General features: G+C 38.0%; 1 protein-coding gene across 1 annotated transcript in view; it reads left to right on the forward strand.

Moving 5' to 3' along the window:
* The window catches only part of LOC139714006 (integrin alpha-8-like), a 63671-nt gene that overhangs the window by 28910 nt on the left and 19510 nt on the right, over positions 1-15251 (forward strand). Inside the window, exons 2-8 of the mRNA XM_071625731.1 lie at positions 850-983; positions 1646-1740; positions 3367-3502; positions 6849-6944; positions 8621-8707; positions 13072-13160; positions 13910-14016. Of these exons, the coding sequence (XP_071481832.1) occupies positions 850-983; positions 1646-1740; positions 3367-3502; positions 6849-6944; positions 8621-8707; positions 13072-13160; positions 13910-14016 (744 nt within the window). The remainder of the gene's footprint in view (positions 1-849; positions 984-1645; positions 1741-3366; positions 3503-6848; positions 6945-8620; positions 8708-13071; positions 13161-13909; positions 14017-15251) is intronic.

Raw genomic sequence — 15251 nt, forward strand, 5'->3', positions numbered from 1 at the left:
AATAATTCCAGTTAGTGAATATGGCAAAGCAAAAGCGTAGCATTACAATCGCAGCTTCTTTACACACACATCAACTTTAGCAATTACCTATTCAGTCTTCGTTCAGTATGGTGTATAATGCAAATTATCCCCGTTATTTTCTTGCCATCCTTCACACGTCGTTGGGCATCGTGGCAAATCATTTTGCTCATTTAAGCGATTTTTTATTTCTGGAGTTTTATTATTATTAGTATTATTAATATTATTATTATTATTATCATTATTATTATTATTGTTATCATCCTTGAGAATGGTATCCTATTTGTTGATCGCATTGAGAAAATATCAAGGTAGCAAAATGTTATGAAGAAGTGTATAATTTTCATGATTTTCGATACTCCCCCCCCCCTAAAAAAAGAGAAACAAACAAGGTATTCAGACAAGTTCGTAATCAGTGAGTTTAGTACAATGGCAGAGATGACGTACGATTGACGTTAATAGACCGTGTATATGAATGATTGATGGATATGCATGATAGTAATATATTACATGCAAGTTTTCGTCTGGAGTGTTCTTCCCTAAAAGCAGTGGCAAAAAGACGTGATTCGTAATGAAGTGTTTCATTAAACCTTATCGTTGTGATATTTTGCACGATATTCAGGCTATGTTATTTCCCCAATGGAGGGAAAACGGCTGGATAATGTTTTCTAAATGGCGGTATATCACCCCAGCAATGAAATATATCTTCGTCTCTTTCTTTCTCTCTCTCTCTCTCTCTCTCTCTCTCCATTTCCTTTACTTCTTTTTGTTTTCTTTGTACCTTCTCATTTTCTCTCCGTTTGTCTCTTCCTTGATGTGGAATTACGGCAGGTTGCTAGTTGGAGCGCCGAAAGCGCAGACTGACCAACCTGGCGTCGAGGCGGGAGGAGCCCTATACAAGTGTCCTTTATCTACGGTGCCCTTCAGCGCTGGCGAATGTTACCAACTACCGCTCGACCCACTCGGTAAGAATAACATGTAAATGACTTTGCCAACTCCTTGACATTCGCTGTCTAATAATCCACCCTTGATCCATTTCCACTGATCAAGCGACCTCGTCGAAAGAAATTTGATCCCTTCCTTGTTGTCGTTTCTAACGTCAAGTTTGCTTGTTCGTTCATTTGTTTTGTATAGTTTATGCGCGTGGTATACTGTCATAATCGTTCGTTTCTAGTTACTGATTACTAGTAATATTTATTTTGATATCAACATTCATTCGTCAAAACCTAACCCTGATACATGGGTCTATTGTCTTCAAGACTCGCGCAATGTTTTGTTTAAAGGCTGTTACATTCGCTGATACATACCATATACATTCCTCTTAAAGTGGAACCACTCATTTACTGTAGATGGGGCTATGGACCTCAAACCAGAATGTTGGTGCTGATATCTCCTCTCTGCCGAGCCTGTAGGTCTACTCCCTGAACAATGAGTCTTTCCCGGTATTTCACCTATATGATCTAGGTATGTTAGAGTACCTGACAATGCCGCCCGTGATACTGAATTTCATTTCAATTCCTTTATTTCCATTGTTACTGTTGACATCACTCCTTCCAAAGCGTAAACCACGATCCCATTTCGCCCGAGGTGCGTGTCTTTCATTCATTCATTCTTTCTTCCTGCACAGGCAACGATCTTGAGAACGGTGAGCAAATTACCAACAAATCTGGCCAGATGTTCGGCGCCACGGTTCAGAGCGGCGGCCCTGACGCACCTGTGGTGGTATGCGAAAAAGCGATGGTCCTTGTCTACCTGCACACGCAGATACACATTTAAACACCATCATTACACACACGCCCACACACAAACACACACAAACATAATATACACCATTACACTCTGTTCAGAACTTAGCAAGTAGATCCCTATTTGTCATTCTGCGATACTGTGGTCATGTTGGCAAAAATAATGCATGGTTATGAAACTCTGCGTTGATCACCTTGGACAATCATGTTTACGTCGTTAGAGGAGGGAGGTTTAAATTTATTTTTCTTGACACATAGATGGAAAGTCGATTATTTGGTATGATTATGCCATTCAAAATGGTTTCCACCCTTAGCAGATGCATTATAGCGAGCATTATGTCGTTTGAAAAGCGCAAATGAGGACCTCTGGGGGTACAGACACTTGTCCCTATACAAGCCACCCTAAAGGTACACATCTGCACCCCATAGGGGTACACATTCTGCACCTTTGGGGGGTGCAGACATGCACCCTGTGGGGTAGTTATTTGCACCTCTGAGGTGACAAGGAAATACCCCTAGGGGTTCATTTAAGTACCCTTAAATGATTCAAATTAGTACCCTTAAAGGTGCATATGAGTACCCCTAAGGTTGCACAAAAGTACTCATGATGATAGAAATGAGTACCTTCAAAGGTACAAATAAGTATCCCATAGGGTGCATGTCTGCACCCCAAATAGGGGTGCAGACTGTGTATCCCTGTATGGGGTGCAGATTTGTACCTTTAGGGTGACTTGTATCGGAACAAGCGTCTGCACCCCTAGGGGTCCATAATATTATTTGCACTCCTATTTTTTAGTGTGTATGTATTGGTTCCAATCTATGGTTTGCCAAAAAAAAGGAAATAGAGAGAAAAAAAGAAAGAAAGAAAGAATGAAAGAACAAACAATCGATGGCGTAACTTTGAGAGCACTTGGTGTAGTGAATAAAACAATGAAGATGCAATACAGTGTTATCTAGGTTCGAATCCCGCTTAGTGCGTTCCTCCTAGAGCAGCATGCTTTGCTCAAAGATGTTGCTCATTGTCTGAAGAAAACTAAACTTACCTGACAAGCAAATTCAATAACTATCCGTTATCACTCATAATAACCCGCAATGTGGCATAGTGGATAAGACTCCCGACTCCCGATCGGAGGACCCGAGTTCGAATCCCGCTCAGTGCTTACGTCCATGTCCCTCTCGACCCAGGTGTATAAATGGGTACCTGGCAATGCTAGGGTAATGATAATGGCAGGGCTCTCTGGTAGAGCAGTGGCAACAATGAAGAGGTTACCCTGGGTAAATAAGACCTTATTATTATTATTATTATTATTATTATTATTATCATTATTTTTTATTATTTTATTATCATAATCACTTTTAGTAACTTATTTTTTATTAGACATCTTTACACCGTGACTTTTTTTTAATAGATTTTAGCTAGTTCATAATCATTTTTTTTTCAGCTTCTGTTAGCCGTCCTAGCATTATTTATTGATAATCATTTACTTCGGTTCTTGAATATTATGTCGCTAAACAATAGAAAATACAGTCTTTGACGTGGTGTTGTGTTCCGTTTGTGTATTTTTAACAATTTTCTCTCCTATTTTTCCTTTTCTTCCGAAAGGTATGCCGACCATTGTATACTTGGTATATGCAGTCTGATCCGTCATCAGATCCTCAAATAAAACCAGTTGGCGGCTGCATCATCGCGAGACGAAATTTTAGCCTCGTTCGAGAGTATACACCCTGCAAAAATCCAGGTAAATTCAGACAAAAATAAAGAACCACAAATCTACAAAGGTCACGCAATGTAATGGTAATGCAATATAATTATGAAACATGTTTGTCATTACATCTTTGATTAGGCCCTATACACGCTGAATTACAAGTCGTTAATGAAAGGAACAGTAAACTAACAGGAGGCTGGGAAACTCTGTTCAGGGGCAATGAATTCAGTTCCAAAAAGCCTACAACAAGCGTATTCATCACGGATAATGACGAAATCTTGGCAAGATTGGTCGACGCAGAAGTAATCAATGAGTTGACTAAGCTCATTCAAACAGCTGACACTTTGAATTCTCTTCACCGCGGTAATAGCTTTCTCTCCATCGAGACTAAATACTGATCCATTTCGATTTATCATTCCGATCCAGTTTGGTCGAAATAGCAGCAGTGTCCATCCAGAAGACAACACCTGTGTACTGGCTAATCTAATACGCTGTGTCACTGGTGCTCGGGCTGTCTTCATAAGTACGGTGTAGTCGATTTGAGTCCATGCTCTACTCAAAACCGCTACGGCATCAATAGGCGCCTCATAAATCCGTGCCTTTGAACATATTTTGTATAAAGGAATGCGTTTGAGATTTGCGATGAAGGATCACGTGGTTGACATTTTGGTCATCCGTCCGGACGAAAGGGCATCCAAAGCTTCTAGGGTCATTCGCCTCACATGGGTCATCATCGTTGTCGCCTTTATCCAGGAATTAATATCACAGCCCATATTGTGCGTGTCGTTCAGTATGGTCAGCCTCGATATCTTACATGCCATCGATACAAAGCAAACAGTTCACAAGATTGATTTCCAGATTAACTGATAAAACAGTCTATAGAAACAGAAAGGGAGATTCAAGATGTACTCAAAGGTCCAGTTTACCTTTGGGAGTAGTGATATCACAATTGATGCATTGCGTAGGTCTGTTGTATCACAAAACATCCTACCATATGAATTGTTCGCAATAAATCCTAAGATACAAGGAGATCTCAATATTTTTCTCAATAAACCATAACTGTAGACGGTTTAGTCTGGAAGCATTCTTATTATAACTATTGTTCACATTTTGTGTATTTAGCAATACCTAACATCGATTATACGGATTCAGATTTTTACAGTGGTTGCTTCTATCCCTAACTCACATTTAAGAACTACTTTAAAGCACTAATGCTGGGTTTTTGTTTCATCTGCAAATGGTAAATTATGCCTTTAAGGATGAATCTTGTATGTCTGCACCTACCTCATCAACTTCGAACAAAAAAAAATGAATAGATTTAATAAAGTTTTGGTCAATTGCAATGCAATTTCATTTCCTGACATATTTCCTGGTTGACAAATTCCTAATTCACTCCGGCGTGCGAGAAAACTCTTTGAAACTACGTCGTTTTAAAGGAATTCAACAAGGAACTGATATCTTTCGTATGTTATGTGTATTTCATATCTTGCATGATGAACGCAATGGGGGGGGGGGGGGGGGTTGTAAAGAGTTATTGTTACTATTATTATCATTCGTATCGTTATCATTGTTATCATTGTGATCGGAGGCAGCGAAGTACACAATGCACTGAAAAGAACTGGACTGCCAGATTAATGAATGAGCAAACTCAACCTTACAGGCAAAATGTTTACAACTTCACAACTGAAAACAAAGGCATGGCTAAATTTTGTGTAATGGACGATGTTCCCTATTCGTTGAGAACATTAGTGACTCAAACTTTTGTAGAGTAAACCTCCATTTGATAAGTAGGACCTCCTTGGTAACATCCATGAGTCTCGCACTTGACTTTGGTACTTCCAGTAACATACTGTATACTGAGCGCGTGTCCTTTCACGCATAGTCATTGCGTAATCAAAACGACGCCACGGGGGCCCCCAAGTGGGACACAAAAGGGGATTCGTCACTGTGTTCGGGGGTCGCGTTCCGGCAACACACCTCGCCAGGTTATTGACCTTTTGCGACCGCAGTCTTCAGAACTCTCTGTAGATCAGCGTTGATCCTTTTCCAACGCGACAAGTTCTTGTACGGTTTAAACCACCTGTCAGCCTGCCTCCGACAAAATACCTGTCGTTGATCGTGAGTGGTTGCAAGTTCAAAGGAAGTCACTCACTCATGTTGCAGCATCTCTTTTTCTTTTCTTGCCTTCTCTAGACCCATGCATTTCTGTATCAGTCAATATTAACTGCATGTATTACTGAATATCTATCTCTCTTTTAATATCTCTCTCTTTCCCTCTCTTGTATCTATATCTATCTATATAATATATATATATATATACTCTTATTTTAGTTTGGAGATCTTCAGTCGCATTTTGATAATTAGAATAATTAGAAAAGCTGCAATTAGGACAATCAATACTGATGTCAAAACAATGAGATCAATACTGTGTTTCTTGTAAAGATCAAAGGAGTTGGTCACATGTTCCCCTTTGTTTACATATTTATCGCTTTGTGCGGAAGTATTATCAATTCACTAACACGTTGATTGCGTTATATACATATCTAGATAAAGAGAGAAGATCAGAGTAACCGATAGACAGAGATACGATAGATGTACACTCTAATGTATATTGCTCTATGTAATTGAAGGTCGCACGCCATTGGCAGATGATTTCTTCCTTCACCATAAACATACTAAACATAACTAAATCTTGAGCAGGGGTGATATGATTCGTATAATGGTGTCTCAGCTATTATAGTATTTTGCATTATTATAGGACAATGGCATCGTGACTTCTGCATATCTTTGCGATACATGGCGTAAGCATGCCTATTACAGCGTTAGTGATAATATCTCGTACCAAACTGTTAAGAACCCATTGTATGACACGATATAAATTGAGAAAACCGCTGCCGCATTTGTAGATACAAAATAGTATACAATGTCGGGGTTACAGTTTTGACGGTACTAGTTGGGTGAAATTATACGCACGCATACACACGGTCATATATTGATTTGGTCAATGATGTTTTATATATCGCGACCTGAAGCACTGAATTTTTCGTCGAAACGAACCAGAACGTGTGAAGATGAGCCACACTACTGTGATATCGATAATATTCACCTGCATGAATAGCGAACAGCAGCTCAGCATAATGACAATTACAATTGCGAGGAACAAAATTTTACTCTGGAATGACTTTCTCTAATTGTGTGTTTCGTTAACATGGTAAATTTTTGGCGAATCCAGTCAGAAATCAATACACACACAAAAAAAAAAAACAGGGAAAAATCATACATGGCATTGTTGATATATAGAGCTTTAGCACTGATGATATGTAAGCCCATCTCTTTTGGTTGTTTCACTTTATTCATTTCTTTTTTCTCTGTTGAGCAGCAGCAAGGCGGACATGGGCGTGTCAACTGGGTCTTAGCGCCGCCGCAACGAAAGACGAAATACTCTTAGGTGCTGTGGGGAGCTTCCATGCACAAGGTAAGAATCTCCTGAGCGATTCGACTGTAAAGTTTATCAGGCCCCTTTAGCCAGGCCCTGGTGGAAGATTTAAATATCTCGTATATTCATTGAAAGTGAGAAGAAAAAAATAATCCTTATCTCCGCTTAACAGTTAGAGCTGCAAGTTCAATAGCGATGTGATAAGAGAATGAGGGGAACTATTAAAAAAAAGACTTGATTATACTCAACTGAAACTGGAATCTTAAGTGCCATCTTCAACGTAATAATAAAGTTGATCTCGTCGATGGTTTACGCTGGGGACAGATGTCGCAGCAAGATACCCATTAGAGAGCAACAGCGCCTGTCCCGCTTAAAACTCAGTCATTGCAGGTGAGGTGTCAAGAGGTTCCGGAAGACGTTGCTACATAAACAGGAAGATCAACGCTTAAGAAAATAGACCCGTATCGACTTTGCATCACCCTAGACAAGAAAGAAAGAAAAACAAAGCTCATTCTGGAAACACATTATTCTTCGTAATATTTCCTGACATACTTGAATATGTCTTTTTCCCCCTTCGTTTTAGATATATATTCTAAATTAAGATATCTAAAGTAGTAAAGAAAATGCTTCCTGAGATAAAGCAGCAATCTTTTTGGTCATACATTTTCCCCCTCAACTATGGGTAAACTTCCTGCTGTGAAACAATAATAATTCTTATGCTAAAGAATAGAGTCCTAATGACCTATTCTCTACCGTCGTATTCTCTCTTCAATGTATCATTTTTTTTTAAATATTCTTATTCTATTTTTTTACATTCTTTGTCATGCAGTCGCCAACATTATTTTCACCACACCATCTCCGTTTCCATTTTTTATTCTTCTGGGTTTTTTTTTTCTCACCTCATCCTTCTTCGTCTTCGTCTTCTTCTTCTCATCTTCTTGCTTTTGACAATTATCGTTTTACATTTTGTTTTCAAAAGGGCCGTGAAGAAGGTATTAAGTAAAGATGTTATCCATATTGGCTGTGAGCTGGGCCCAGTGGAGATGAAACTGGCAGTGACTTGCTAAGCATTTTCATCAATTTTAACATACGTGTCAGTTTTTTTTTGTCCCAGTTTGTTTCTACTTTGTGTCTTTTGTTTCTTTTTGTGCGTGGTTGAGCTGGTCTGCAAGATCGCACATGCTTGTCTTCGCAATCAATCATGAACCAAATGCATAGGGTTCACATATCGAGGCACCGATACGTTTTGCCCATGACGTTTTGACGATGAAAATACAGGATAGCTTGCATTCTGAATATCAGTTAAACTCAAGGAGTTTGAAAAAAAAAGGAAACAAAATTGGCACTTAAGTATAGATGCAGATTTATTCACAACGGACAAGAACAGTGACATTGATCACGCTCTGTCATTAATGATACACATTATACACAATTTACATTGACTGTTATGTTCTTTCTTTATTTTTCGCAATTTGCTCTTGAACTTAAAAATTTAGTCACCGTACCTCCTGAAAACATAAAAGGACGCCAGTCTCTCTCTCTCTCTCTCACTCGAATGATAATAATGATGATAATAATAATGATAAATCATACAGCTCCTGCTTATCGTTCAAGATTTGGGAAAATGCTACCAGAGCAAGATGACAGGATAGATGAGTTCTTTCCAACCTTTCGTGATGTTTGTTTGTTCGTTTGTTTGTGTTTCTGTCTCACAGGCCAAGTGCACATCCTCAGTTTCTTCGACGAATTTGACGCCCTTTCGTCGTGGCCACCGAACAATCTCGAAAACAGCGATTACAAAGGTACTTACAATATTATCTCGTAAATATATCACACGCCAGAATTTTCGGGGATGCTTGATTTTCTCTCTACATCTATCTGTCTATCTATCTATTTATTTATCTATCTATCTATCTCTCTATCTATCTATCTATCTATCTATCTATCAATCTATATCTATATATCTTTATGTCTATCTTTATATCCATCAGATATACTTATATTATACAGTTAGATGTATGTATATAGAGAAAAACAGAGAGAGAGAGAGAGACACACACAAACACACACATTATATAAATATATATATATATATATATATATGAATATATATATATATATATATATATATATATATATATATTAATATATCATATATAAAAGAGAGTAAAGAGGCGGTAGACGTTGCTTACGTAGACGTTTACATACACACTCCAAAAAGATGCGACGACCCAGGGGTTCATCATTAGCTGAAGACACACGACTCACACTTAATATATCATGTATATATACATATATATATACACACATAATATTATTATGTGTGTGTATGTGTGTGTGCGCGCGCGTATTCCATTGGTTTATCTAATTTACACTGTCATCAGTGTTATGACTTCAATATGTTACTGGAACTGTAATGTTTTATGAATGAAGTTGAAGAACAAGTTCACCTCAATATACATGTGGATTGAGTGAATGCAGCAATTTTAATAGAACAAATCAGTGAAAGGTTGGAGAAAATCAGACAATCCATTCAAAAGTTATTTATTTTTGAAATATCTGCTCAGTCACTCCTGGATGAGAAGACTGTACTACAGGTTGTGATGTCAGGTGAATAGAACGATATAACGAAAATTTAAAAAAAAAAGCTTTTCTCGCATAATAAATGAGCACTTGACTTGCCTCTTTCAGGAGGCAGGGAAAATAACAATACTCTTAACATGCTTAACATACGTTTAATAATGACAAGTCGAAGAAATTTGTATTTTTTTTTCAAAAAAACAATGAAATTTTGTGAAATGTTCTTTATACTTTCCTTAATCGTTCTACGCATGTGGCATCATGCACTGTAGTAGTCTTCTCACCCAGCAGTGACTGCGCAGATACTTTAAAAAATCATAAGTTTTGAACGGATTGTCAAATTTCCCCCAAACTTTCGCTGATGAGTTCTGTTGCTGCATTTACTCTAATCCCCATGTATATAAAGGTGAACTTGCCGGGAAGAGAGAGATGCTTGATAGAGGAATATGCCTTCATCTTTGATTCGAGAAAGTGCTGGAAGTTGTTGTAGAACAATTGGAAATGAGGTATAGAGTTTCCAAAAGGTAAAGAATTTTATTCTTTATTTAAAAAAAAAAGAACCGCAGCCTGACGGCCCGATCTTGATCACTATCAGTTATCTAATTGTCAATACCCTGTGTCATCATCAACTTTCTGTGAAGATTTTCATCCAAATTTCATAAACAGAAAGACAGACAGACAAAGAAACAAATAAACAAACCAACAGACAAACAAACGCCGTTAAAAATGACCTTCGTGGTGGAGGTAATTACATTTTAAAGACAACCTTATGGTCCGATTTTAAATTTTGAAGATATAGTTACCGGTATTGGCGCCTCCTTTGTCTGCATACCTAACAATTTCCTCTCTTCATCTTCTCTCTTTTTTTTTAACCTCAAATATCATTTTTAGAAATAATATGACTCATGATCATATCAATGACAAGGCCATATCAGATAGCGAACAATCTTGCTATTAATAGATTTATGTCTCTGTTTGTGCGACATGGCCGTGATAGAAGAGCTTTATACTCGTTACATCTCTTCTTCTTGTAAAGAGCAGCCCTCATCTTTACCAAAATCGCTCAATCATTGAATTTCATTGCTTATAATGTCAAATTGAGATGAGCTCGGGTAATATTCGCCAAAACTGCTTACAACACGGGGAGGCGGTACCGCTTTTAGCTACTGTGTGTTCTCTGCCCATAAGAGGGTCATGGATGTCACAGGTGGTGCATTCGAAGGGCGATTTGGGTATTGGTTTTGTTTCTCCGTTCGTATGTTTAATTGTTTCTCTCTTTCTTTCTTTTTTTTTTGGGGGGGGGGTTTGTTTGCTTGTTTTTAAACGTACTTACCATTTCGTAAAGATTTCCACTGAAATGAGGAATTTAAAATCAGCCTTTGGCTCACTGACCTGAGTGTGAAAGGATACAGGCTTATCAAGATGTGCGATTATCGGTTAGATCTTCCTTTTCTAAGTTTTCTTCAAGATGTTATCAAATGAATGGACAACTTGAATGATATGAAACGCCTTTTACTGGCAAGATTTTGAAATGTTTGTCACATTCCTTTCCAGTCTTGATAACTATAGCTCAAACCACAACAACAGAAAAATTAGATAAAATCAAGGTTAAAAACTGATGCTGATTGCAAAATAGTCTGCCAAATCAACATCCGTTATCTGTCAACCTTGTAAGGAGTTTCATGGTATAATTTAGGATAATGTTAATTGCTTTTGACGGAAGGAAGGGTAATAAAGATGTAAAGATAACGACGCTTCTGACGTCGTGTCAGGAAATCCATTAGATTCAAGGCTAATACTTTCTTGAATACGAACCAGTACCAAGCGTGAGCGTACGAGCATATGAATATTGAGTCTATCTTTGCTATTATATAGATAGATAGACAGACAGACAGATAGGTAGATAGATATATAGATAGATAGATAGATAGATAGATAGATAGATAGATAGATAGATAGATAGACAGATAGATAGATAGATAGATAGATAGATAGACAGACAGATAGATAGATAGATAGATAGATAGATAGATAGATAGAGATATACATGAAGAGAAGAGAAGAGTAAAGCGAGCCATTTTCAAACATTTTGAAATTATCAGAAAGAGCAAAATAAAACCTTTCGGGTGATACCTCACTTGTATCAAAGCAAGGAATAGAATTTACGTTATGATAAAAAATATCCCATTTTCTCTTATTAGTTTTTTTTGTGCATTTTAGCTATTTTAGATATCTCAACTTTAAAAATAATTATGAAGTTGGCTTATACTTGAGAAAACTGTGCTGTCTTGTGCATTGCAAGTATACAGGTAGAGAGTATAAACGTATGTTTTAAAATCTCTCACAGGGCAAGCATAGAGATTCAAGAAAAGCTACAAAAAAGTAAAGCAGTCACGAGCGTCGTGTCGAGCAAGAAAAACAAAAATTAAGTACTTGCTTTACCAGGGTCAAGAGTAAATTGCGCCGACTAAGTACTGACCTTCTTGTATACCTGAACCTGGTCGTCCAGGTACCTCGGTATAGAGTATTTTTATTAGCAATCAAAGGCCAGCTGTACAGAGATCAGGTGTCATAATTAAATCGTAATGGCACTAAATCCAGACCTATCTTCTTGCATGATTTTTGTTTTGGTTATTTTTGTTTTACTCAATCGTTTAATGTATGATTTTGTCGTTTCCGCTGATTGTTTTTGGTTTTGTTTTGTTTTTTAGGAGGGGAAGAGAGTCGTAAAATGTTGCCAACTTGGCACCACGCTGTCGATATAAAACCTGATGCATGCGTGTGTGTCATGTGTGTGTGTGTGTGTATGTGTATGTGTTTCCATGGAGCCTCAATGATATCTAGGCAAGTTAGATAAAACGAGCATGTCATTACCTCATTTTAATCTACATAATCTTTATCAGCCGTTTCCCAATTTGTTTAAAAATGTGCTATTTGACAAAATGTGCAATATTTGCATTATTCTATGTTTCGTTTCTGTTCTGTATCGCTTTGAGTACTCTGTTGGCATAACTTTTTCCCGATTATCGTGATTGATCCTGATATTTTGTTTTATCCTCATACTCGTTTGCGCTACCGTGTGATATAGAACTATTTCTGATTTCACGATAGAATTTTATTTGAATTCCTTATGTATTTTTTGTGTATAAACGTTTTGTTGTTAGATGGAAATGTGTTTGCAAATATGATTCTGGGCTCCGTGAAAGACCCCTGCATAATGTTGAATGGGCCATACCCTGACAATAGATTAGAAATCAATAGATTACAAATAGATAAACACAAATCAACTTGAAGACGGAGTGAATAAGAGGTTCCCATTTACATGGCATTAGCATGGTCACTCTCTCCAAATGTATGGTTAAAAAAATCAAGAAAAAGAATGAGCAGTACAGAGATTTCGTTTTCAGTTCCGCTTTTATAGCCAGATTTGTTTTCCGCAGTTTGAGAGGTACTCACATGACAACTACAATAGCTAAATGTGACTACGATTTTTATTTCGATTTTAAAAGGTTGTTCAACAGTTTCTTTAATATGAAAGATAATATAGCCAGCAGGTCTGATTTGTTCGCGCTGTCTCTGTGTACAGGTTATTCGGTGTCATTCGGCGATTTCGATGCGGACGGCTACAAGGAATATATCATCGGGACCCCACGGGGAGCTTACAACAGGGGCACGGTGAGTGCGGCTAAATCGGGATATAACGCCGGATGTAAGATGGGGTCAGCTGGTGGTTTATTGCACTGCCAACAATCTTCAACTTCGATCCCCCCCCCCCCCCCTCCTTTCGCTCATGTTCTTAATCTTTCTGCTATTCAGTTTATCTATCTATATTATCTCTACGGCCTCAATACCTTTTAAATCTGAACTGAAGACTTATCTATCCAGCAATTTTTTGGAATGATGTGTGACACATTGAGGGAGCCGGGCGCCTTTAAATGTTTCTACAGATAAATGGCGCTCTGTAAATGTTGTTTCATCATCATTAACATCATATCTGTCTGTTTGTCTGTCTGTTTCATAGGACAATGCGATCATAAAGTATTTCCTGAACTCATAAAAAGAATGTATTCATGTGTACGCGTGCATGTGTAGTGGCATTGCGTATATACTTGTCTATCAACACGTCCCTTGCTCACATCCTCCATGTATTATTGCTACTCATGGCAAATTATGATACCAAGTACGTGACGACACTGAAAAATAAGTTGTTAACAAAGAGTTATGGATGAAGAATTATGACTAATTGAGATGTCCATTGTTTGATTATCGCGCTCGCGCGTGTGTGTGATTTTTTTTTTTTGGCTCCCCTTCTAACTCTCCCCCTCCTCCTCCTTCTTTATCGTATATTTGTCTCTTTTTTGTGTTGTGTTGTTGTTGTTTTTTTTTTTTTTGCTTTAACCTTGTTTCTCCTCGGTTTCTGGCAGGTAACCATCATGGACGCTGCCCTCAACGAGTTGGCGGTGTTCGAAGGCAGCCAGATGGGCGAATATTTCGGACACACGCTGGCGTCATCAGATTTCAACGGGGACGGGTAAGCGAGTCAACAAATTCACTTTACGAAAATTCTTTACTACTACTACTACAGCTGGCTCAACTGCAACTAACACTTCTACTACTACTACTACTACAGAGCTACCAAGTCTCACGCATTCTGCGTGAGACTCAAGCATTTAGGGGCCATCTCACGATCTCACGCATGGCACCCATTTTTCTCACGCATCGGGCGAAGTCTGCAACTTGGGCCTATAATAATGAGCATAGCTCAAAAAATTAAAGTGATAGTTGCAAATAAAGGTATATTTCCCTTTTGGCTTTCAAAATAAGTAAAAAATAGTCACTTAGGTATGCACCTGATTGCACCATTAAGAGCTAAAAATTGAAAAAGCTCCCTACCGCGGGAGGCCACAGGGAGGAAAAACCCCTCCCACACCCTCGCTCGCGCACACATGCCGAGATGCCGAGTCATGAAAATCTCACTCATAATTTTTTTTTGAACTTGGCATCCCTGCTACTACTACTACTACTTCTTATTCTACTATACTACTATTACCACCACTACCACTACGACTGTAATACACCGTAGTAGTAAAATGATACTACTACTACCACTATACAACTTTTTAACTACAAATCTACTACTGCTACTTCTGCCTCTACTACTACATCTATTATACTACCAGGGCTCGACACTAACGGTGGCCTGGTGGCCCGGGGCCACCAAAAATGAAAGTCGGGCCACCAAAATTTTTTTAATAGTATACAAATTCGTAACTTTGTGCGCCGGAAATTAGCAGTTAAATTTGTTTAAAGGATGGATGAAAAGGACTGAATGAGTGCCTGAGAGTGAGTGTTGCAAGTTTGTTGAAGTTTATTTATGAGTAGATATGTCTAACTTCTAATTCTTACTATCATGAAACTTAAATATTTGACTCATTAAAAAAAGACTTTTAACGTTTTTTATTGTTTGTTTGGGACACCAAATTTTTTTCTCGGGCCACCAAAAATTTGAAATTTAGGATTTTGGTGGCCCCATCGGGTCACCAAGCAAAAAAAGTTAGTGTCGAGCCATGACTACTACTATTATTATTATTACTACTACTACTACCACTACTACTACTACTACTACTACTACTACTACTACTACTATAGCTACTGCTTTTTTTTTGGGGGGGGGGCGGCTTTTTTCTTTAAGGATTCTAATCAGTAACATCCCCCCACACAAGACAAAGCCTTATTGACCAAGGTACATGCACCTATTTCAAGATG

This window comes from Diadema antillarum, unplaced genomic scaffold (assembly GCF_040938485.1).
Source record: "Diadema antillarum isolate AM-2024a unplaced genomic scaffold, OU_Dant_1.0 seq00002128_RagTag, whole genome shotgun sequence".
Classification (NCBI taxonomy): Eukaryota; Metazoa; Echinodermata; class Echinoidea; order Diadematoida; family Diadematidae; genus Diadema; species Diadema antillarum.